Source organism: Etheostoma cragini, chromosome 24, assembly GCF_013103735.1.
Source record: "Etheostoma cragini isolate CJK2018 chromosome 24, CSU_Ecrag_1.0, whole genome shotgun sequence".
NCBI classification, from domain to species: Eukaryota; Metazoa; Chordata; class Actinopteri; order Perciformes; family Percidae; genus Etheostoma; species Etheostoma cragini.
In genome coordinates this window covers 7,065,403-7,088,611 of record NC_048430.1, presented here as the reverse complement: position 1 = coordinate 7,088,611, position 23,209 = coordinate 7,065,403, and the positions used below count along the sequence as shown (strand labels likewise).

The window sequence follows — 23,209 nt, the reverse complement described above, 5'->3', positions numbered from 1 at the left end:
ACACACACACACACACACACACACACACACACACACACACACACACACACACACACACACACACACACACTAAATAAACCAGCAGGAAGATGCTATCGTACAGATTACAGGATGGCCTACCAAACATGGAATACATGTCTGTTGAAAATTATGTGTGTGTGTGTGTGTGTGTGTGTGTGTGTGTGTGTTAGACTGGACTTTTACGAGCAAACATAGTGGACACACTGTTCCTGTGGGCATCATACTGGTTGAGTAGTTCAGCAGCTGGTGTGTTGGTTAGTTGTCTATGCTCTGTTTCATATGTCTCCAAGTCATCAAATAAATGTACTGACGTCACCGCCTGCCAAAACCTTTCACACATGCAGTAGATAATGACAACGTAGGATCACTACCTAGACTCTGTTTGGTTTGGTCGATGAGCTCCTTGAGTCGCGGGACCTCCAGGAAGCTGAGACGCTGTGTGATGGAGTAGAGGAGCAGGAAGCCGTCGGCCCAGCGGATGGAAGACTCCAGAGAAGCCACAGAGCTCTCCTGGAGGAGATGTCACAACGCCAAACCAAGAATGTCAAACTTCATAAGATTTAATGGTAAAAACAAAGAACTAGTTTGACAGTCTTCTTTACTCACCTAATCACGTACGCTCACTCAACAGAAGCCAAAATTTACCTTACAAGCTACATCCAAAATCTCCAGATCAACAGCTTCCTGGTCCACCACCCGACTGCATCTATAGGTCACCTCTGTAATAAAAGACAGACACATTTTACTTATGCATGGTCCAACTATTTCTTCCATGTCAAGCATGTTTATTGAAATAAGTATGTACCCTTTTTATGGTCGTATTCACCAATGAAGCGCTTGGTTATGAAACGTACACACAGTGCTGGAGACACAAAACAGACAGAGAGTAAAAAGCCAGAAACACACACTAAGGAATTGCTTACATACTACATGCATACACATACATTTGCAAGTGATCTGCAGCCTGCTGTATGTTCATTTCTCATGTTATGTCATCTTTGCTTTGAGGGCTCACTGTATTTCCTTTTGGCGGGACACATTAAAAGGGGTTTTATGGCATGTTCAAGCTGTTATATCAATCTTTACAGCCCAAAAATGATAATACGTTTTTTGTGTATTTTCAGGAAATAAAGATTGTTGTCCCCCTCTGTCACATCTCTGTCTCGTAATGCATTTGTTTTTGAAACCCTGTGCTGTATTAGATTTACTTTGGGTCAACACAATATTAATCTTCAGTTATACATTTTGAGTCATAATGTTAGGGGTCAAGTTCTACCTTCAGTTTACTTAATCTTATGGTAGAAAAACTGCAAAGTGAGTCACTTACATCACGTCTGTTCTTATTAAATTATGCAAAAAAGAAAGAAAAACCTCAAATGCATGAAAACAAAGCAATTTCTCACACCGATCCATTTTCCCACCAAAGCATTAAGGCAGTAGTTGGCTTGGTACATTTACACTTCAGTGCTTAGGACGAGGGTCAGCTTTAGACCTGTGTAGGGTTTCCATATATAGCAAAACCTCTTAAACCATGACCAAAAGCCAACCCTAAACATAACCTCTTTTATTTACTTAAACATGGGACCATGTCTGACCTAAACTGCTGTAAACCCAAATGTGCACCCATAATTCCATTCTCTCCACCCAAGCTGGGCAATATGGAGGAAAACATTTTTTAATATCACAATATATTTGGACCAAATATCGTTATTGCAACGATATTGTAGGGTTAACTATTTCACAAATATATACACAATGAGAGTTTTGATAAATAATCAGCAGTAATGTGGATATAATGGCTATGTGGGTAAAGGCAAATAAGTTTAGACAGTCTAGTAAGTTCAGAAAATTACACCACTTTACTGTAATGCACCTTTTCAGACCAGGAAAAGACAAGAATTGCATCACAATATAACATTACCAAAATCTAAAATGTTATCCAATCTTGTATTACGGTATCAATTCAATGATAGATTGCCCAGCCCTATGCTCCACCTCCCTTTGTCTGTGCATTAATATTTCTGTTTTTATTCTACCTGTTTTTCCAGTGTTCTGAGCTCCCAGAATGAGGAGTTTAACTGGTACCATTTTCCTGTTAGGTCTAATAGCAGCCTGCTGTCTGTCCCTGCATGAAAACCCTACAGAGAAGGAAAAGAAGAGGCAGGTCACCTTTAAGTTGCAACACAAAACCAAAAGTAGAACAATAACTACCTGCAGCCTCACAAAACAAATGTCATCTAACAATATCTACATGCAAAAACACAAATTTATAACTGATAACACACTAAGTACACCAACTACACTATAGGTTGCAATAATACTGACCTTTAAGTAGAACTAAATTCCAGATATGGAGAGGAGTAAAATAATGGACTCACTGTTCAGTCTCAGACACTGAGCAGACTGGGAATGAAGAGATGGGACTGTCTTCTCTCTTTTTCTGTGTGTGTGTGTGTGTGCGTGTGCGCTTCTCTGCTTCTGTTTGGTTGTACGGTCTCTCTCTTTCTTAGGGAACAGTATATGACAAGAGCCATTTGTTTGGACGAACAGTGTCCAACTCTAGACACCAGTGTCCCAGTCTGGATCTATTCAATGTTCACTCTTTTTTAGAGATTTTCAAAGACTTCCAATGACTCCTGAATGGCTTGCAGCAGATCCTGAGCTAAAGATAAACTTGCTGACATTCAAACTCTCCCTACCACTTCACAATAATGGTTTGGAGACTCTCTGAATGTTCACACAAAATGTCAGGTGAGCTGTTGTTTGCCCTAACAAAGTCAAGGAGTACATTTGTGGCTTTTTTTTTTTTTTTTTTTTAAGTATTTACGATGGAGTTGAAGACACCAGAGTCCTATCAGCACTTAAGTGGGGTCAATCTTCTTTCTAACTCTCATCAGGAAATCAAAGTAGCATATTTCCCTAAAATGTCTGACAACGTTTGTGTGAATGCCACACTGCAAGTCTTAAAGCCTAAATATACATTAAAGAAATAGGTGAAGGAATGACAAACGATGTAAGCGACAAGCAGATTATCTACCACAGATACATGAAATGAAAAACACTCAAAATGGAGTAGAGATATTTGTAAGATTTTATTCATATTTAATGTTTTTTTTTTTATACGCTTTATTCAACAAAGCTTGTTCACAGGAGTGAAAACGATTTAACTGTATAGTACAAGCATCAAGGACAACTTTAAATTAAGGAGCAACACTGAGTTTGTTGTTTCAGCGGAGGAGTTAATGTACGCGGGTGTTCAGCAAACGGACGGCTCGTCGACCGCGGCGGCTCCTTCTGTCACCGCTTTGACGCATTTGGCCATCGTCTGGGAAGCCCTGCTGATAGAATCTGAACACAGAAAACGGGATGGGGGGGAAGAAGTTTTTTTACATTTCTTATATTTCTATTTTTGCCTGTGTATCTGCTATTTATAAAAACACACTTACCTGTCATGTAGAAGTCCTTTGCTGTTAGTTGAGGTGGCACCAGAGGAGCTGCTAGTAGATCCTGGTTCACAGCCTGCATAGAACAGCGATGAATCAGAGATCACTTTCTTATTCTTCCTTATATAATATAGTATGTGGGACGCCACATTCTGACTCTAGGGATGTTTGCTTGCATACCTGGGCGAGTTCATTAGCCTGTTTGAAATAGTTTGCCTCCTCTACATCGTCATAACGAACGAGATTAGGAGAGACCTCGGCTAGTCTGGATCGGACGCCTACCACAGAGTCGTAGGGCAGCGTCACGCCGGCCATCTGAAACACACAATCACATGACTTTTTAAAGACTGTGTCTTTTACGTAAGTATGCTCCATGTGAATGACTCGCCGCTCACTTCAGATATGGCCCTGATGATCTTCCAGTCCTCTCTGGCCATTCCAGGAGCGGTGACAGCCATCCGGGTTTGTTGACTCCTTCCTTCAGTGTTGACGTAGGTGGCGTTCTTCTCTGTGTATGCAGCACCGGGTAGGATGATGTCTGCCATTGGTGCTCCTACGTCACCATGGTGACCTGCAGGGGTTGAAAATGGTGCTCTAATGTATTTGGGCTTTTTACTTTCACCGTCATGGTTACAACTGAATGTGTGTATGCTTGGTGGCATGTGTCTGTGTGTACCCTGGTAGATGATGAGGCTGTCTTTAGGCAGGTCGGCTCTGGTTATGCAGCCGGCATCGGCTCCCAGCAGGAACAGAACTTTGGGGGGAGTTGCCCTGATGGCGTCCACACCAGGCTTGTAGCCCAGGTCCAACGCAGCCACCTGACTGGCCACTCTGCTCACACACACACACACACACACACACACAAAGTAAGTAAGGATGTGTAGGATTTTGGCTCCTAGTAAACTCTTATTTTATCTTCTGTTCAGACAAAAGACAATGATTAGTCGTGTTAAATAATCATGATTTGAATATTGACCAAATTAATCATGATTATTTTCCCCCCATTATTGAGCAGCCCTCAAACTACGAGCAAAAAGCATCCACTATACCTCACTAACAGAGGCTGATTTTACCATCACCTTACACAAAGCAATTAAAATCTTCAGAAAATGTTAACTGATTTCTCTTGAAAGCTTCAAATGAGTCCACACTTATGAGGACTGCCAAGTTGTACCTGTGCAGGACATTGAGGACTTTCCACCCCTCTTCCACTCCACTGCTGGTTCTGGCGTTCTGAGCGATGGTGGAGACGGCGCTCATGATGGCGGCTCCGTCTTCTCTCTGCAGAGCACTGCTTCCCACGACCACTACCGGACGCTTAGCAGCTGACAGGACCTGGAGCCAGGGGAAAGGAAATGAAAATTTCAAGTAAAAGTTGCCAGAAACTCATCTGAGAGCCGCCAAAAAAAAGAAAAGAAAATAGGAAGTCACATCCGTTTGTAAATCAGCACCAAAGCTCCCTTGAGTCAGATGGTGTGTGAGTCCATTACCTGGCAGAAGGGGTGTGTGCCGTTAGCCAGTTCTTTCAGTACTGAAGTCTCCCCTCCTAGATGGTCGTATGAGAAGCTCAGATCAACACTGTGACCCACCATGGCAACACGCAGCTCATTATGGAGCCAACTGACAGAAAAAGAGGGGGAAAGAGTCAGACAGGGGGAGGCAAGTAACATTGATTATATAACTTTGATTTTAGCCAGTAGAAGCAAAGACCAACTACAGGAGAAATAGTAGAATAAGTGCTGTGTAAAATCTATATCTGCTCAACAATATGGTCTCCAGGAGGAGAATCCAAACAATTAATGCAAAGAGTTGTGTATGAGTTCACCTCTTGCGGATTCGGGCGTTGAACAGCGGAGCTTCGTAGCGCGGGTTGGTTCCCACAAGGAGCAGCAGGTCACAGTCCTCGATGCCGGCGATGCGAGAGTTCAACAGGTAGTTGGAGCGCAGGTCAGTGCTGCAGAGAGACAGAGAGAGAGAATTTGTCTGCTGCACAACTAAAGACACTGTGGGAACCCTGTACATTATATATATATATATATATACTTATTCTTACCCTGCACCCGTCATAGGGAAGAGCTCCTCAGTGCAGAGGTTTTCCGAGTTGAGTCTGTTGAGGAGGTCTTTGAGAGAGACCAGAGTTTCAGCGTCAGCCATCCCCCCCGCAATGGCCGCTACCTCGCTGCCCTGCACGCTCTGCAGCTACACACACACACAGACTCAAATTTGAAAATACAACCTAAAATGGAAAGCATGAATATTAAGGCATAATGAATATCACCTGTCTCCTATTGGTATGTAATAACTATTTAAGAAAAGGAATTAACAGGCAGATCCGATACAGAAGCAAACACACACTTACTGCTCCAGCAACACGAGTGAGAGCATCCTCCCAGGTGGTCGGGGTCAGCTGACCTGAATCATCCTTCACCATTGGTTGGGCCAATCTCTGCCTCTTCAGACCATCGTATGCAAACCTGAGGACACACATTTGGGGATTTTCGTTCTCCTTAGTCAAGCTTCATGGCAACATGAATTGAGTGAAATCGGATGTTTATGACTACATCGAGCATTTATTTTACTTACTAATAATTCAGTAAGAGTGATTTCACTTCCATTCAGTCGCAATAACATGTTGATGTTTTACCTGGTCTTGTCAGAGATCCATTCTTCGTTGATGTCTTCGTTCAGCCTGGGCATTACCCTCATCACCTCCCCTCCTCTTGTGCTCACCACGATGTTACTGCCCACAGCATCCAGCACATCAATTGACTCTGTTTTCCTGCAAAGACAGCAGAAGACGAAGTTAAAAAAAGACAGAATCTGACACAAAGTGAGTTAACTAAAATGCTTTAAACTGCTGAAAACATTTTCTTCAAAAGCTCATCTTTAAATGTAAGCCACAGTAACTGTCTGTTCTGGTTTAGTAAGGTTGATAGTATCAAATTCTGTCCTACCTGGTCTCCCAAGGTCGTGCGGTGAACGCGTAGGGTTTGGAGGTGAGTGCTCCAACAGGACAGACATCGATAACGTTGCCGGACAGCTCTGACATGAACATCTTCTCCACGTACGTCCCGATCTGCAGGTTGTTTCCTCTCCCTGTTGTTCCCAGGTCTTCAACACCTGCGATTTCACTGGCAAAACTACACAGGAATGCATTTATGTGCCGTTAGAGGATCTCATAGATTTTACTATTTGAAGTGACAATGGCGGTGATGTTATTTATGCACCTACCGGACGCAGCGCGTGCACTGGATGCAGCGGGTCATGATGGTTTTGATGAGCGGCCCAATGTTCTTGTCCTCCACTGCTCTCTTCCCTTCTGTGAAACGACTGCGGTCTGAACCAAACTGCATGGACTGATCCTGAGAACAAAGCCGGTGGAGTGTTAACACAAGATACAATAGGGGAAATGGTTTTCAAATGTAATTAACAATAACTAGACCATTAACCTAAAGGTGATGACTTGGCTCTAAACAAAGTTGTTATATACTCATCCTCAGTTACCTGTAGGTCGCACTCCCCTCCTTGGTCACAAATGGGACAGTCCAGTGGGTGGTTGGCCAACAGGAACTCCATAACTCCCTCTCTGATGACACACACACACACACAAGTTCATCAAGACAGTTTTAATAGTTTATTAACTTTGGTGACTTAAAAAAAAAAAAATGTGCGTAAAGCTTGAATCATGTTTGAATATTTAATACCTGGCTTTGCGGGTCTTCTCTGAGTTGGTGAGGATGTTCCAGCCCTTCATGACAGGCATGGCACAGGCTGCTACCGGCTGAAGAAGGAACAAACACACATCAAGTATTTACTGCAATTTCTGCGCAAAGGCGTCTCATCCAATGTTTTTAATTGCTCAATGGACTGCACTTCCAGCCTACTGGCTGTAAAGTAATCGGCCTTCTAACCCATTAGATGCACTTGGTTACCTTTGGAGCTCTCTCAATCTCCACCAAACACATACGACAGTTTCCCGCCACTGAGAGGCGCTCGTGGTAACAGAACCTGGGGATCTGGATTCCTGCCTTCTCACAGGCCTGATGGGGAAAGGAAACAGGCATGATAAGGCGGGAAATTCTAAAAAGATCCAATTATGTACACATGAATCAAGGAATGGACCAGATTAATGTCAGGGCAACACAAGTACCAGAAAATAGTGCTTATTGGGAACATATATACAAAAATACAGTATACAATATGAAGGGACCACATGAATCATCTTTATTTGTTTTCAGTAAAATAATCAAATTTCTTACCTGCAGCACAGTAGTTCCAGGCTCCACCTCAATTGGTTTCCCATCTACAAACACCTCCACCATGTTGCTGGCGGCACGCACTGAAGTACGTACTGTAAGTGGATACACAAAGGTCAAATTTTTTAAAAATGAAATGAAACCTGTAAGTATTTTATGTTTCTCAAAAAGTGAGACAAAAATAGATGTCAGAGGGAAATTAATCATAGGCCAGATGTATCTTTAAATGGTGTAAATCCATGCATAGGTTTCTACCCTGAAATGAATGAAACACACTGAAATGAAAGGAACTATTGATTTGGAGCTGCTGAACATTATATAAACTAGGATAAATTGCCTGATTTACTGAAACACAACCAAAATAGGAATTAAAATACAAATGGTGATAATACGAACAATCAAATCATGAACTGAATTGGCTCCAAAACAGTTAACAAAGAAACTGCTCATTTAGAGAAAGGCGAATAATGGTTACCTTGTTACACACACACACACACACACACACACACACACACACACACACACACATTACCAGTGTTGGAGGGAGCCAGGGTGCTCTTGGCAGCTCCGGCTAGAGCCCGCCCGACAGTTGGCAGTCGCAACATGATTCTATGAAAGCAAAAATTAAAGAAAGTAAGCAGTCAACATATGAATACTTTATTCTGATTATTATTCTTGCAGATTTATTTATTTGTTGATCAACTAAAATTGACTACTTGTTCCAGCTCAACTCACAATAAGTAAGAATGTGTTCTACATGGTGTGTGTTTGTTGATAAGTAAGAGTCCAGCTGTACTGTACATAATCTACAGTGCTCTAAAAAGGTTTTTAAATCTCTTCTCTTCTTTAGCTACAACATTATTTTAATATTAAATGTCTGGGATCCATACTGTTTTCTGTTTCAACATCAAATAGCTTTTCATCAATGCGTTTTTCCCCCAAGATTATGCCACAATATACAATCAACAGTGTTTTGCACTGCTCAGATTTCATGCAAAGCATTGCAGACTAAGAAACCTTTAACATTATGTTGAATCTACATTATTTGGGCTTTGGGTTAAACGTTAGGCCTTTCATTTCGAGACTAAATAAATAATGTTGTCCCTTATCCAAAGAGTTATTACAAAAAGAATGACAGCCACAACAGTTAGTTAACGTTAGCTAGCTTAATAGCTGCCACTGTCAACAAGGGATGTTGTCACTCGAACACGTAACTAACGCACAGAGACGAAAAGCAGAACCTTCGAACATAACAAAATGTTGGCCAGGGTTATATATACAATTTATGTACTAATGTAGACATGGAGAGGAAGCTTAGAAGTTGCATGGACCTTTCAATGTGGACTGCTTGGCTAATAGTGTTAGCTAAGAGCACTCAAGGACACGGGCATTGCAATGTTATAAAAGGGTTACATTGGGTAATACGGTTAAAGACGTCATTTTCTACTGGTCTTGCAATTAAATAACAAATAGGTGTAAAAGTCTATACGTGCATATTATGATTCGGATTCTTACCTTTCGCTATTTGGCCTTCTTGACCAGAACAGCGGTGATATCAGTTATACTACCAGTCAAATAGCTATAGGGTTAGCGGAAATAGCATGGTGTTTTACTTCCGTTTGAAATTAGGGCTCACATTTCACAATAAAAGTAACAATCTTCAGCGTAGAAATATAAATATTTCTAAGAGCTTAACGAAATGCAATGTTTCTTTTTTTCATTCTTTCGTAAGTTATTCAGCCTGTTTGCCCAAACAACATGCCCTCAAGAACAGTTTCTTACAACGTTAGCCACGTTGACGTAATATACGTACAGTATGTATATATGTCGCCAATATACTATATATATACACAAACTAATATCTGTACATATTAGTCAAATGCTTATGTTTACTTTCTTGTTTTAGCCGTATGTTTACTTCTGTGTGTGTATGTAGCTACGCAACTTATAAAACCACACTTTTTCACACTTTAGATTGCGAAATCATGGGTTTTCACCTTCGACTACATTTCCCATGATGAACCGGATGATACCGGAAGTATCTACGTGTTCATTTTCGCGACAGTTCAGGAAGCATCTATCTACTGATATAGCTAACTACAGATTCAGAAACAAGTTGGTGCTTTCTCCTGCAAAGGAGTACCACAAAACAGGTAACTAATATTGTATATTATAAGTATAGTTGTTTATTTAATATAAAATAGTTACCGCTGTGTTTACCTGGTATATTACACATAGCACTGGCCAGGCCGTCCCATTTTATTAAACAAATTAGCAACAAGCTAACAGGACATGCTAGCAAACAGCGTCAACTAACAAGGGCGTTAAATATGTCAGTGCTTGTTGGAGGTAAAATTGCTTCTGCGCAGTAGGTACATTGTTTCATTGGTTTATACAGGAATACATGTGCAGCATTTTATTTTTTATTTTTATTTTTTTAATGTAACTTAACCCATGTGTAGGATAGGTGTGTAAGAGCATCCTCTGTTTCTGCGTTGTCAGTTGTTTTAGGCAGGTTGACACTGTTCAGAGAACATATACATTTACAGGGTATATTAAAGATATTTGAAACAAAGGATTGTGTGTATTTTATTAAAACTGTCATTAAGTTACCTATTGTTAGTAGGGCAGTAATGATCTACCTAGTCAAACCGTTTAAAAGCACCATGTCAACTCAACAAAGTGGTATTCTCTCCTGCAATGGTTTTTATTCTTAGTTTTATAAAGTACCTCTTATGGTGACACAACAGAAGCTGTACTTGATCCTAGAATCCCTTAATCCTAAATGTCCCAGTACATTTATGTAGCCAAAAATACACCATACACAACATATCAGTTGTTTTAAAGTTAAAAAATAGCATGTACGTTTTGGCAAGTAGTCTTGCTGTCCCAACTTACATAAATACAGTGACTGTGGTTATATTTGTCACAGTGATGATTAAATTGCTCTTTTATCTGCAACAAAATATCAAGTTTAGAGTGCTAAACCTCTTTAGAATGTGTGCAGCCAATTTAACTTTTCTTTCGTCTCATATCCATTCTTTCTTTGCTTGTCCTTACCTACCTCTTTCTTTATCTGCTGTCCAGCACCATGTTGCCGACCATCTTGCCGGACAGCAATGGCGCCCTTGGTGCTAGGGATGCTGCACGTCACACAGCGGGCGCCAAGCGCTACAAGTACCTGCGACGGCTGCTCCGTTTCAAACAGATGGACTTTGAATTTGCCCTGTGGCAGATGCTTTACTTGTTTACGTCACCACAGAGAGTCTACCGCAACTTCCACTACAGGAAACAGACCAAGGACCAATGGGCCAGGGACGACCCAGGTTTTCTTGTACTGCTTAGCATCTGGCTATGTGGTAAGTCTGTACTCGGTCACACGTAGCCTGTAAAAGTATGATGTCAATGTACTGTAATGATTAAACACTCTGTTCCTCTACAGTGTCCACAATAGGCTTTGGTCTGGTGCTGGACATGGGAGCAGTAGAGACTCTAAAGCTGCTTTTGTGGGTGGTTTTTGTTGACTGCATAGGAGTTGGCCTTCTCATATCAACCCTCATGTGGTGAGTAATGGGTTTTGCCTTGTTTAGATGGAAGTATTGAATGGCATTTCCTCCAGTTACTATAATTGGGATATGTTTTTGTATATACGTAGATATTAAAAAACAAAAAAAATATGGTTCCCTTTGTCTTTTCTAGGGTTATAAGCAACAAATACCTGCTGAAACATCCCAGCAAAAATTTTGATGTAGAGTGGGGCTACGCATTTGATGTTCACCTCAATGCCTTCTACCCTCTTCTAGTCATCCTGCATTTCCTGCAGCTCTTCTTCATCAACCGTGAGTAGACGTGACTCTGTGATTTAAATCAGTGTCTGAAATGATCTCGTTCAATTTAAATGTTTTTTAGTACAGTTGAATGTGCATTTTATGTGTAGAATGCAAATCAACTAGACCCGAGGCCACCATTCTGCTTTGTGTATTTATGTGTTATAAAATATAATTCCAACTATTACAATTTATAATATTTATTATGACAACATTGCTAATAAAAGCAAAAGAGACTAATGTCCATAGAGTTTGGTTTGACTGTTAATTGAAAGACTGATGAGGTAAAGCTACAACATGACACAATGTGTGACCATTTTTATTTGGACAGTCAGGTGTATGAACAGGTGATTTGGGCCTGTTCCCTCTGGCAATAAAAACAACCCCGTAACCGTAGACACCAAAGACCAAGAGCCTCTTTAGTACACTTCATCAACTAAATATGAATACTTCGATTAGTCTTATGTGACTTCTACTAGTATTTTTTTTTTCTTTTGTCCAGAAAATCTGAGTCAACATCAGGTGTTGAAATAAACCCTTCCAGCCGCCTCCTTTACCCCCGTACCTACAGTTTGTTTTGTGTGTTTCAGATCTTGTGGTAATAAACTCCGATTGGTTCGTGGGATACTTTGTCGGTAACACCATGTGGCTAATAGCCATTGGTTATTATGTCTACATCACGTTTTTAGGGTACAACGGTAAGTCTTATACACATTTAAATACACAGAGTTAGATTGTTTACTAAAAAGAACCAATATGTCCGTAAATAGACCGTTTTTGGATTTATGTCACCTTCTCAGTGTAACTTGACTTCAGATCGTGTTGGATTAATAACCTCTAATTATTTTTAGCACTGTCCTTAATCAGAACTGATTCTGCAGAAGGAGATATTTTCAAAATGTGTTAACAAATCTATTTACAGCTGTAATGATTAGTTGCTCTACCAATTAGTTGATAGTTAATTGTCAACTATTTTGGTAAAACATTTGCAAGCTCCTGCTTTTGTGTCGTGAGGATTTGTTGGTTTTATATCTATCAGCAGAGTAATTGATCATCATAATAACTGTAAAATTCCCACGCGTTTCCTGGGTGTTTCTCTCAGCACCCTGTTTCCTGAATATGAACTTCTGCCATCAGGTAGAAGATACCGTTTGTCGAGATGTAAAACAAGTTAACTTAAGAAATCTTCTATTCCAACCTCTAGCAAGTTTCTGAACTTGAATTGTAAATCATAGCTCAACCGAGCAAAGTACAATAAATACCCCAGTACTTTTTGCACATAGCACTTTAATTCTTACGGTTACTTTTTAAGAGGTCTGTGAAGGATGGGACTGTTCAAATTTTTTTATTAGTTGTTGTATTTATTTCCATCTCGGGTTGATTTGAAGTTTCCATTTCAGTGTGACTTTATAGATGTGTAATGTCGGCCAAAGTATCTGCTGCCTGTCAGTGTGTTGATGTTTTACGGTCTTGTGTTATCCACACAGCTCTACCCTTCCTGAAGAACACGGTGGTGCTGCTCTACCCCTTTGCTCTGCTCGGCCTCATCTACGTCCTCTCTATCTCTCTGGGCTGGAACTTCACTAAGGGTCTCTGCTGGTTTTACAAGTACCGCGTCCAGTAGGACCAGTTTGTCTCTGAGGTTGGACACTACTTGGCTCCAGGCCGTCTCAAAATCTGTTTTCAACTCACATCTAGCTGACAACAAATCCATTTCCAGCTTCTCTCAGTCAACATCTGTTTGGGAAGAGCTCTGGTTGACTCTCATCAAACGGGGACGCCGGCTGTTTTGGCGCAGAGCAGAGATGACTGTTCATCTCTCAATAGACCCTGTTGATTTTCTGTGTGGCTCTTATGTTGAGCTGGAGCTCCGAAGTCAGTAACAGTGATGTGTTTGGACTAGTTGCAGAAATGGGGGCAGATGTGCTACAGCTTTTATTGTTGTTCTTTTTGTATGATTTGTAAATATTCAGGTAGGTTGTAATATATACCCAGACGATTGTTTCTGAAGAGTAAACATTTGCTTTATTTCTTTGAGTTTTCTTTAAAGAAAAAAATCAAATCCTGCTTATTGAAGAGAAAAAAAGGAAAGTGGAGGAACTGAATGGGATGGACACTTTCTCCCTTTTTCTTTTATATCCTAAAGTGTACATTCCAAAGCACTTTCAATAAAAGGTTTTATTAACTTAGGTTGCCTCAGTTTTACTTTCTGGGGGAGTCAATGCCTCGCTATAACTAGGTCATTCTGACATGTTTAAACCTCCCAGCAGGGTGTGCCCTACCTTACAGGTTTGTTATGTTCTGGGAAATATTTCCAATAGTATGCAGGATGTAGTAAAAAGTTTCATAGTGGGGCTGTTTATGTTGGAACTGTTGCACAATAGTCCCAATCCCTACGTTGATGCTTTTTGTTCATGTTACTGTGCAGATGCTTGGAGGAAATCATAGCTAGAAAAAAAAGGCCTTTTTATAAGCCATTTAATGTGGAAAAAAAACTAGTGTGATCCTTTGTCTTTACAACGATATACTGTGTAACAGTCATTAGTAATTACCTAGTACATTTTGTGGGGAAATCGAGACAAGTACACTCTGTAAGTAATGATTTATTTGAGTTTTTAAGAAAGAACCAGTAGGTTACTGTAGTAGAAATTGTAGTGCATTACTTAACAACTCAATTTAAGCATTTTCTGCCATAAACCTTGGATTTGGTAGAGTTCATGCAATAATAAGTTTACTGTACTATTGGCACAAATGCAGCAAAAGTGAGGTCTGTTTCCCCAGGGAAAGGCACACTGAATAAATTTGGTTTTCTGGTTTTTCTTTTAATGCTAGTCCAAAACGTTTTGGGGGGGAGTTAACTCTGTGTCCAGTCCCATCTCCCAAAATGCTGACCATGTTCCAGAAGTACATTTACTTTAAACCCTTACATGAAATTATTGTGTCTATCCAACTACCGAACATAAGGTGTTTGGTAAAACAACATTATGTAGGATAAAAAATCTCACCTATCAGATCTCACCTGGGAACAGGCATCCAGAGCCAACTTTAGCTTTAGAATTATCTAGTGGTCAGAAATCAAATATGTGGCCCAATTCTGGATTGAAACATGGTGTGATTAGATATCAAGACACAAGAAATATACATTACATGGTATTTTTCTGCATACATGCTGTAGTTTATAAGTGATTAACTAACTTATCGGCTGCCATAACCATTTAAAAACGCATCACCATCAATAATGGATAAACAAATAAGACAATGTATCCCAAGGGCTATAGAGTAGGATACAAATTCAGAAATAGAAATTAGTGAGTGTGATATGTAAAGTAAGGGAAAATAAAAATAAAAACAGATCATACAGAAGATTCAATTTTTCTTCCATCTACTAATGAGGACCTATGCAAAAAAAATGTAATGAATGAGTAAAAAAGTATAATATTGCATATAAGTAATCAGTCGGTCTGCCTATAAAGAAAACAAAGAAAATTGTTTAAAGGAAATAGCAAGTAAATAGAATTAAAAAAGCCCCCCCCCCATCATCACATACCCTTCACCATACTTGGAGATTGGCATGGTTTTATTTCATTAGGACTAATAGCTGGTTTGATTTGGATTGAGAGATGATTTTATTGAAAATATCCCATGCCAATCTCAATGTACGGTGAAGGGTATGTGATAATGGGGGGGGGGGGGGGGGGGGGGGGGGGGGGGGGGGGGGCTATTTTAAGTCCAAAGGCCAAGGGAGCTTTATCAGGATGCATAGTATCCGGATCCATGAAATAACTGGCCTTTAATAATAATAACGTGCCTATCACTATGGGAATTTAACATAGGGGGGTGTATACTAATGCCCCCTGTATTTTTAAGGAAGAACATTTATTTGTTTACGATACATTATTCATTCACACAGAAAATTGGTGTAATTGAATGTTGGATTTTACATCATTTTTTTAATTAAGGCATTAAGATAGAATTCCAAAACATGATTTTTTTTTTATTCCTCTTACTTAGTAAACTTAAGCATGGGCATGTAAACTCATGAGCACAACTGTATGTGTTTAGTGGGACTCAGACATGTCATGCTATTTCAGTGCATTCATCATCATTTGTTTGAACTTCTCCTCGTCAATTTTCTTCATGATGAAGACCTTGTGTTTCTTCTTCAGCAGGTCCATGTAGTCTACGACCATCATGCCTCGGGCGTGGGTTCCCTCCAACTCCACCGTCACTGCAACCTAGAAGAGAAAGGCAAGAAGTTGAGCCCAATACTGAAACATATTGTCTTTGGCTTTTGGGCTGATGGTTTGTTGAAAGTTGAACACCTGTGCTTTAATCACACATTCACACTTAGATCGAATCAGAGGCTGTATATCCTGGCATCGGCACCTCGTTTAAAGTGCAGAAACAGCCTGAACGTTAAGGTGTTAAAGGGATCAAAGCAGTATTTTAACCTCTTCCTTCTCCGTCAGCAGAGTGTCATCGATGGCTGCGGCCAAGGCGTAAGTGTCACAGGAGTTGAACCCAGGTCCTCCCACCAGCTCCTTCTGATACCGCTCAGTCTGGACCATCTGCAGTGACAACAGTTGAACAAGTGAAGTGATATTTCTTCTGAATTATTTCTTAGTGTGTTAAAACACTCAGGAGGACACCGTTGTACCTTCCGGGTGTGGAGGGAAATCTTTTCCATGAAACGAGCCTTGTCTGTGTCTTGCGCCAGCCAAGTGTCGCAGAAAGACTATGGGACAAACAGACAGGAAGTAAGTCAAGTGGCGAGTCAGTTTCAAGTTACGTTAAGTCTTGTCATTTAAAGTCTCATAACGAAACAATTACTGACCCACGGCAGGCTGCTCCTGCAGCTGAACTCCCAGGTAGCGATGTAGGTGGGACAGGTGTAGCGGTCCAACACAATGTAGGCAGATTCAGGGTCAGCCACAAAGTTAAACTCTCCACACACTGTGGTGTTACCCCTGGCTACACGCACACACACAAAAACACAAGCACACACACGCCAAATATGTTTCCTTCTAGTTTCAGGATATAACTGTTAACACTTATAGTTGATGTTAACACACAGATCATTTACATTCAGTGTTTCCTCCCATGATGTAAAGGGCCTTCAGCTTCTTCGGGAAGGAAGGGTTTAGTTGTACTGCGACGGCCAGGTTAGTGAGGGGCGCCGTGGCAACCAAAGTCACCTGCAAGTAACAAAAAACAATGAGTAGCCTACAGTAAGTACAGGATAGACTGATGTAACCTATGAAAGACTTTGTGTCCAATCAGAAGGCAAAAGTTGGTATTAATACTAGTCATGATTCTAGCTTCCTAAATATGTACTTTATGGATCTTATATTAAAAAGAACATTTTATATTAGCCTTTACAACAAAAGCCAAACTTCCATATGATAAAAAGGAACAGATTAGTTTTAAAACAGTCCATATTTGTAGTATTAAATAGCCTAAACAAAAATCTATAATTATGAAGTCGTCTGCATCAAATACGTGTCAGAGCATGAATGTTATAGTCAATTAGTCATTTGTTTTATTGTTTTTAACATGACAAACAGTTTCATCATAATGCGTGATGCGTCAGATTTCACAGTAACATTTCTCCACCATCTACCCACCTCTCCAGGGTGTTGGTTGACAATCTTGATGATGGCCTCCGCAGCCTGTTTCTTCTGCAGCAGCTCCAGACCTGGAGCATCTGGATCTGGGACGTCACCCAGCCCGTCCTTCCCGTGGAAGTCTCCAGCGTGGCGGGTTCGACCCAGCAGTGGCCCTGAACATCCGCGGTGCACTGGGATCTGTGGAGCATTGCAGATGTAACATAGGCTATGTTGATATATCACACAATAGAACTCCTCATTCATAGATAAGACAAGATAAGATAAGATAAGATAAGGTAAGAAAACCTTTAATTGTCCAACAGTGGGGAAATTGTGGTTTGCAACAGCAAAGACAAGAGCAGAGACATAATGAATTGTACATAATATGTTGCATTACCAACTGTCAAACAAAGAAGTACCATTCTTACAGTAAAATAAAAACAAAGTTACTGTACATTAAATAAGACTAAAATAGACTATGCCTTATACAGTCTCCTGTAGTATAAAAGTATTGTAGAAGGGCAATGCACGAAGATCAGCTATAGCAAACTGTATTATACAATATATGCACATGAATTGGTAAGATTGCACTTATGAAAATAGGCATTCGTAACAGAAACTCACATCCAGTCTGTTGCAGACTTTGAGGACACGCAGTGTGTTCTTGCAGGCGTAGTCTAGGGGTGTGTTGCCATGGCTGCAGGTGATCGCCAGGATCTCCACGTTGGGGGCCGCGAGGGCGATCATGATGGCCTGAGCATCATCCACCCCGGTGTCCACGTCGAGGATCAGCTTCTTCATCTCGTCTTGTCGTGGCAGGTGAAACATGTTATAAATAATGAAAAAAATAAAAATGAGATTACTCTGTATTTTTTAGTGTCCTTCGTGAATCTGAACCACTATACACATGCCCCTCTCCCAGTGAGCTTGACATTTCTAAAAGTTGAAAATAAAAAGAAATAAGCCATTGTCGTTGGAGTGGGTATGTGCCACACCTTTATACCGTCGACAACTGAGCAAAAACTAAAACAATCTTTGTTATGAGTCTGAAAACACCCACAGTATCCTAGGAATGTACTAATAAAGTTACAGCCTAGTCTGCTCCCGCTTTGCACGTTGGTCGAAAGTATCCCGATCAAACATTTAGATAATCAGTAAATAAACATATGACTTACCGGTCAAACAGGTAGGCTATGATCCTTCACCAAAGTGCACATCAGCTGTGAAGGGAAACTTCTCTTCGCTGCTCTCTGCTTTTTATGCAGCAGTGAACTTGAGAAGGTTACGTAACACACAGACGAACTTACATCACATGTGTGCTGGCTGTCTGCTGAGGCTGGGCGTCGTTTAGCTCTAGTAAACAGACATCTAAAGGATGCATCACAAAGGCTAATTAGCTGGAGGTCCTCCTCCTACAAGGACTAGACAGAGACCTCAAGAGAGACAACAGGAGTGTTTTTATTGAAGACTTTAAGAAACGCTATTATTGATGTTGTTTCCTATTATGTGTTCCATGCAGACACCTACTTTGGTCTAGATAAAGTTCCTTATTCATGCATTATGTGCTTATTGGGCATCTTTGGCACGGATCAATTCCTCATTCTTCTTGAGGACAGCTGTTTCTCATACATGAATGTGCAAACCCTACAAAAAATCATTTTCTTCTTCTGGACTCTTTGTAAGCCTGGCAGCTACGGAAATGTAAATGAAAGATGTGGCAGCGACTCTCTAACCTCGCCTTGCCAGAAATACCCACAGCATTGCGAAACAATGTTTTTATTTTTCCCCTCTTCTTCTTACTGCTCTGCAAAATGGCACTCGTGTTTACCAAAAAAGGAGGCAAAGTTGGGACAGCTTTTAATGTTTTGTAAGGCTATTTCAATTTGATATCAGACAGAAAACCAATCACAGATGCTTGAAACATGTTCAAAAAAGAAGAAAAAAAGACCAAATTACTGCTTTGTTCTCATTTGCCTTATTTGTTATGGTGAACAGACTTCATGTTTCAGCTTGTTACAGTATGTCATTCTACTTCAGGGAATTCATGAACATTTGCTTGAACTTCTCCAGGTCAACTTTCTTCATGATCAAAGCCTTGTGTTTCTTCTTCTGCAGGTCCATGTAGTCCAGCACCATCATGCCTCGCGTGTAGGCTCCATTCAGCTCCACTGTCACTGCAACCTGGAGGAGGAACACGAGACACTGTGGGGTGAGGATTTGAACTGACATGTTTTGTATTTTAAAGACAAGTTATTTAAAAGAGCAGATGCTCGCCTCTTCACTCTCTGTTATGAGTGTGTCATCGACGGCGGCGGCCATGGCGTAGGTGTCACAGGAATTGAACCCTTTTCCTTCTGTGATCTCCTTTTGATAATCTGCTGACTGAGCTTTCTGCAGAGACAATACATAAGGGACATTTAGACATATGACAAGGGATCAAATGGCACTGAAAGGCCCCCAAAAAATGGGATACATTGCACTCAATTCCTGCCCAAGGCATAGCAGTTACAGCTGCTTATAGGGTTCTATATAACCCCCCAACACACACTATGTTAAACTCTTACCTTCATGGAGAAGGCTGTAATCTTCCTCATAAAGGCAGCCTTCTCAGTTTTTTGGTCCAGCCAGCAGTCACAGAAAGACTGAGGGTAAAAAACACGACATCATCACTTTTCAAATAAAGTCACTATGCACTGCATGCTGCATGAAATCAGAAGGATTTAAACCAAGTTTGGTGCCTTTAATTCTTAAAAACTATTTATGACTAGTTTAATAAATAACTAGTCATGACTAGATGGATTTTTTAGAACATGCCAAGGGATATTGCTGGAATGAAACTGCAATATGCATGTTGGCTATTGCTTTTGACATGGGAAGCATTTTGGATTAATACATTTAACACACTGACAGAGATAAGATAAATGGGAAATACTCAAATTAATCAAGACAAGTCCTTCAAACACATACTGAGATTTTGTTTGTGTTTCCAGCCTCACCCATGGCAGGCTGTTCCTGCAGCTGAACTCCCAGGTGGCGATGTAGGTGGGACAGGTGTAGCGGTCCAACACAATGAAGGCAGCTTCAGGGTCAGCCACAAAGTTAAACTCTCCACACTCTGTGGTGTTACCCCTGGCTGCACACACAGTCATAATTCTTAATCACATGAGTGCAGAGGTTGAAAATCACAGAGACACATCTGGGTGGGAAAATTTAGTCTGAAATGAATGACAGGTAGCGTACAGTCAGTGTTTCCTCCCATGATGTAGAGCGCCTTCAGCTTCTGGGGAAAGGAAGGGTCCAGTTGGACAGCGACAGCCAGGTTAGTGAGGGGCGCAACAGCAACCAGACTCACCTGCGCACAGAGCAAAGGGCAAGAAAAGGCTACACATATTTCTCAGAAGAATCCCGACACCAACTTTCAGCTCCATCCATCAATCATTGAAAATACTTATGTTTGTCTCACCTCTCCAGGGTTTTGGTTGACGAGCTTGATCATGGCTGGCACGCCTCGTTTCTTCTGCAGCAGCTCCAGGCCTGGAGCATCTGGATCTGGGACGTCACCCAGCCCGTCCTTCCCGTGGTAATCTGCAGCGTGGCGTTTTTGACCAAGCAGTGGCCCTGAACATCCGCGGTACACTGGGATCTGTGGAGTGTGATAGATTGGGCTTGTGTAGGGGTGAGTTGCTGCTAATATGAATATATGATAATAACATGAATACATCCCTAAATCCAACAATTGAGTCACAACCAACCATACCTCTAGGTAAAGTTCAATTAAAGTTGTATTGAATAAACACACAAACTTACATCCAGCCTGTTGCAGACTTTCAGGACACGCAGTGTGTTCTTAAGAACGTTCTCCAGGGGTGTGTTGCCAAAGCAACAGATGATTCCCAAAATCTCCACATCAGGGGCCGCGAGGGCCACCATGAGGGCCTGAGCATCATCCACCCCTATGTCCGCATCAAGGATCAGCTTCTTCTTCATCCTACATTCAACAACAAGAATAGATTCAAATGTGTGATGTAGCGTCTTTTAGCTTATTGTTTTTATTTTGTGGCTCACAGCAAGGCATGCCACTTGTCCCGTGTAATATAGTATTATCCCGTTTTGTGATAGCTACAGTGTGCCATTCTTCCATATACACAACTCAGTAGTTCTCCAAGGGTGTCAGCAGAGGACTTGGGGGCAAGTGTGCGTGAGAGAGAAAATAACCTTATGGAAATAAAACTTTTAAGATCAGGCTACCACTTTGTTCCTGAAAGCTGTGAGACTGGAAGTTAAAATTAGAAATATTTAGGTTCTTTTACTGAAATAAAAGTACTAATACCACACTGTATAAATACTCAACTACAACAGTCGGGCATGTAAAAACTTACTTAAGTAAAAGTACCCTATATATTTAATATTATCATCTAAACGTAGGCCTAATGAAAGTATTAACTCTGTAGGAAAATATCCCTGTCAGTGTTTTCCCATTTTATATGACGTTTCGGGAATAATATTACTGCTGCATTAATGTGTAGACTGTGTTGCATTTTATGGCTTTAGATGTTTAAGCTTGTGCCAATTAGGACGCCTTTATTTACTGTTGGGTAATATGGTCTACAGAAATGCAACATATTCTATAAGATCATCATATATCTGCAGCCTCGCTGTCTTGTGAGAACCAGCGGCCGAGAGCTACAGCCAATGAGAGCGCAAGACACAGACTGAGGGGAAACCAGGACAAGCGTCGCCTGTAGCTTACTTTAAATACTTCAATGTGTTGCATTTGCAACAAGGACTAAAGTCGTTTTAGCACGCAGTGAAAAAGGCTATCAATAGTAAGCTATGTGTGTGAAAATAGCCAGCACCCCCGACCAGAAAAACAACTTCAGACAACCCTCTGGACTCTGAAGTTGCTGTTTCTTTGTCTATTTGTACATACCGTATTTTTGACCAAAAACTCTAGACTCTGAAGTTGCTGCTGTTGCACTGTTGCATTTCTGCACATATCTATGCATCATAACACATCAGATCGTAACATTCTTGCGTTCTTGGCTTGTTGTCTTGTTATCTCGTCTGGTAACATTGTTGCCGTTTACTGTCTTAGTGTAATAATTGTCCCTGTCTGTTGAGCACTTTTCTTGTATTTACTCTTGAGGTAGGAATGTCTGACTTAGTGTCTTATCTGTTGTGTGTTCTGCATGTCTAGTACATGTGAAGAAATTGACAATAAAGCTGACTTGACTTTACAACAGATGGAAAATGGCTATTCTACAGTATATACCCACAGGCCTACTCCATACCTAAAAGTGCTCTGTCTGATTGTTCTTCTATTGCTGCGAGTAACACACACCAACAACTTTGACAGTTTGTCCCAGTTTCTGTTTTTGTGCTCCACACATCTGGCACACACATGTCAAATAAAACTTGGGATCTGCTCCAACCCAGCTTTAAAAAATGTGCCAAAGTCTTTTTTAAATTAAATTTGGATTCATTCAAATCAGATATGTTGTATATGGATAATACTTAGCCATGCAGTCGAGTGCTCAAGGTTTAAAACAGTGAAAATAACGTTAAATGCTTACCTGCTAAACAGAGTGTTACTGATCTCTACTGCTGTCTCCTGCTGATCGCCCTTATCTGAAGACCAGCCTTTTAAAGCGCCCCAAAGGCACATAGAGGAGTTACTTAAGCAAGATGCAAACCCCCTCCTGGATGTCTTTCTGCAGAAATGTTGTTAAAATGTGTCTTTTTCATAAATTGGGAGTGGTTATTGCAGAATATCCACAGAATTCCAAAGAATAAGTGAGATATTGTTAGATGTATGTAAAGCGGCCTCTGGATCTCTGTAATGGAGAGTGTTTATTGCTTTATTTGGTGACTCCAAGAGGTGGAATATTACTAAAGTAATCTTTCACAAACAGGAAATCCATTTAGGACAACATCTTTTGCAAGACTATAGCAGTCAAAATACAAATAAGTAGAAAATGCTGCAACATACAGTGGGTACGGAAAGTATTCAGACCCCTTTAAATTTTTCACTCTTTGTTTCATTGCAGCCATTTTCC

At 40.7% G+C, this 23,209-nt stretch overlaps 6 protein-coding genes and 1 long non-coding RNA gene across 7 annotated transcripts in view; 2 read left to right on the top strand and 5 right to left on the bottom strand.

The window, feature by feature from the left end:
• Positions 1 to 2,480, bottom strand: part of zgc:110699 (uncharacterized protein LOC325371 homolog) — a 3,212-nt gene extending 732 nt beyond the window's left edge. The window contains exons 1-6 of the mRNA XM_034865182.1: positions 2,400 to 2,480; positions 2,058 to 2,159; positions 827 to 883; positions 667 to 740; positions 338 to 531; positions 226 to 244 (exon numbers count right to left, since the gene is read on the bottom strand). Of these exons, the coding sequence (XP_034721073.1) occupies positions 226 to 244; positions 338 to 531; positions 667 to 740; positions 827 to 883; positions 2,058 to 2,109 (396 nt within the window). The 5' untranslated portion in view covers positions 2,110 to 2,159; positions 2,400 to 2,480. The remainder of the gene's footprint in view (positions 1 to 225; positions 245 to 337; positions 532 to 666; positions 741 to 826; positions 884 to 2,057; positions 2,160 to 2,399) is intronic.
• A 617-nt stretch (positions 2,481 to 3,097) lies between these two features.
• Positions 3,098 to 9,368, bottom strand: LOC117939208 (NADH-ubiquinone oxidoreductase 75 kDa subunit, mitochondrial-like). The gene is made up of 19 exons (XM_034864311.1): positions 9,236 to 9,368; positions 8,253 to 8,329; positions 7,724 to 7,815; positions 7,397 to 7,504; positions 7,169 to 7,245; positions 6,969 to 7,050; positions 6,696 to 6,826; positions 6,419 to 6,604; positions 6,109 to 6,243; positions 5,824 to 5,938; positions 5,518 to 5,663; positions 5,290 to 5,418; positions 4,955 to 5,084; positions 4,639 to 4,799; positions 4,141 to 4,295; positions 3,860 to 4,035; positions 3,645 to 3,779; positions 3,468 to 3,540; positions 3,098 to 3,369 (listed from the first exon to the last, which is right to left on the bottom strand). The coding sequence occupies exons 2-19, from the start codon at positions 8,323 to 8,325 to the stop codon at positions 3,278 to 3,280; spliced, it is 2,196 nt and encodes a 731-aa protein (XP_034720202.1). The 5' UTR covers positions 8,326 to 8,329; positions 9,236 to 9,368; the 3' UTR covers positions 3,098 to 3,277.
• Positions 3,168 to 21,958, top strand: LOC117939212. Its single transcript, XR_004655547.1, has 4 exons — positions 3,168 to 3,245; positions 9,034 to 9,040; positions 14,512 to 14,518; positions 21,946 to 21,958. It is a non-coding gene; the product is annotated as an uncharacterized LOC117939212 (long non-coding RNA).
• unc50 (unc-50 homolog (C. elegans)) lies at positions 9,743 to 13,605 on the top strand. The gene is made up of 6 exons (XM_034864314.1): positions 9,743 to 9,873; positions 10,808 to 11,079; positions 11,163 to 11,283; positions 11,420 to 11,559; positions 12,138 to 12,245; positions 13,035 to 13,605. Exons 2-6 carry the CDS (start codon positions 10,812 to 10,814, stop codon positions 13,169 to 13,171), a joined length of 774 nt encoding a protein of 257 aa, XP_034720205.1. The 5' UTR covers positions 9,743 to 9,873; positions 10,808 to 10,811; the 3' UTR covers positions 13,172 to 13,605.
• On the bottom strand, positions 15,509 to 18,600 carry LOC117939210 (inosine-uridine preferring nucleoside hydrolase-like). Its single transcript, XM_034864313.1, has 8 exons — positions 18,329 to 18,600; positions 17,778 to 17,959; positions 17,172 to 17,351; positions 16,631 to 16,742; positions 16,382 to 16,518; positions 16,205 to 16,282; positions 15,999 to 16,115; positions 15,509 to 15,782 (listed from the first exon to the last, which is right to left on the bottom strand). Exons 2-8 carry the CDS (start codon positions 17,952 to 17,954, stop codon positions 15,630 to 15,632), a joined length of 954 nt encoding a protein of 317 aa, XP_034720204.1. The 5' UTR covers positions 17,955 to 17,959; positions 18,329 to 18,600; the 3' UTR covers positions 15,509 to 15,629.
• LOC117939209 (inosine-uridine preferring nucleoside hydrolase-like) lies at positions 19,110 to 22,766 on the bottom strand. The gene is made up of 8 exons (XM_034864312.1): positions 22,727 to 22,766; positions 20,961 to 21,141; positions 20,617 to 20,796; positions 20,394 to 20,505; positions 20,150 to 20,286; positions 19,718 to 19,795; positions 19,428 to 19,544; positions 19,110 to 19,334 (listed from the first exon to the last, which is right to left on the bottom strand). The coding sequence occupies exons 2-8, from the start codon at positions 21,138 to 21,140 to the stop codon at positions 19,182 to 19,184; spliced, it is 957 nt and encodes a 318-aa protein (XP_034720203.1). The 5' UTR covers position 21,141; positions 22,727 to 22,766; the 3' UTR covers positions 19,110 to 19,181.
• Positions 22,752 to 23,209, bottom strand: part of LOC117939692 (probable uridine nucleosidase 1) — a 3,367-nt gene continuing 2,909 nt past the window's right edge. The window contains exon 8 of the mRNA XM_034865181.1: positions 22,752 to 22,793. Within this exon, the coding sequence (XP_034721072.1) occupies positions 22,752 to 22,793 (42 nt within the window). The remainder of the gene's footprint in view (positions 22,794 to 23,209) is intronic.

What these genes read in the sequence shown, in the direction of transcription:
- unc50 (XM_034864314.1), top strand. Translation starts at nt 10,812, where the DNA reads ATGTTGCCGACCATCTTGCCGGACAGCAATGGCGCCCTTGGTGCTAGG. An exon ending in GCAGCTCTTCTTCATCAACC is followed by an intron (nt 11,560 to 12,137) that starts GTGAGTAGACGT and finishes TGTGTGTTTCAG; the next exon opens with ATCTTGTGGTAATAAACTCC. An exon ending in CACGTTTTTAGGGTACAACG is followed by an intron (nt 12,246 to 13,034) that starts GTAAGTCTTATA and finishes TTATCCACACAG; the next exon opens with CTCTACCCTTCCTGAAGAAC.
- LOC117939210 (XM_034864313.1), bottom strand. Translation starts at nt 17,954, where the DNA reads ATGAAGAAGCTGATCCTCGACGTGGACACCGGGGTGGATGATGCTCAG. An exon ending in CATGGGAGGAAACACTGAAT is followed by an intron (nt 16,519 to 16,630) that starts GTAAATGATCTG and finishes GTGTGCGTGTAG; the next exon opens with CCAGGGGTAACACCACAGTG. An exon ending in GCAGGAGCAGCCTGCCGTGG is followed by an intron (nt 16,283 to 16,381) that starts GTCAGTAATTGT and finishes TTTGTCCCATAG; the next exon opens with TCTTTCTGCGACACTTGGCT.
- LOC117939208 (XM_034864311.1), bottom strand. Translation starts at nt 8,325, where the DNA reads ATGTTGCGACTGCCAACTGTCGGGCGGGCTCTAGCCGGAGCTGCCAAG. An exon ending in AGATTGAGAGAGCTCCAAAG is followed by an intron (nt 7,246 to 7,396) that starts GTAACCAAGTGC and finishes TTCCTTCTTCAG; the next exon opens with CCGGTAGCAGCCTGTGCCAT. An exon ending in TCATCAGGGCCATATCTGAA is followed by an intron (nt 3,780 to 3,859) that starts GTGAGCGGCGAG and finishes TGTGTGTTTCAG; the next exon opens with ATGGCCGGCGTGACGCTGCC.
- LOC117939209 (XM_034864312.1), bottom strand. Translation starts at nt 21,140, where the DNA reads ATGAAGAAGAAGCTGATCCTTGATGCGGACATAGGGGTGGATGATGCT. An exon ending in CATGGGAGGAAACACTGACT is followed by an intron (nt 20,287 to 20,393) that starts GTACGCTACCTG and finishes CTGTGTGTGCAG; the next exon opens with CCAGGGGTAACACCACAGAG. An exon ending in TTACAGCCTTCTCCATGAAG is followed by an intron (nt 19,545 to 19,717) that starts GTAAGAGTTTAA and finishes TTGTCTCTGCAG; the next exon opens with AAAGCTCAGTCAGCAGATTA.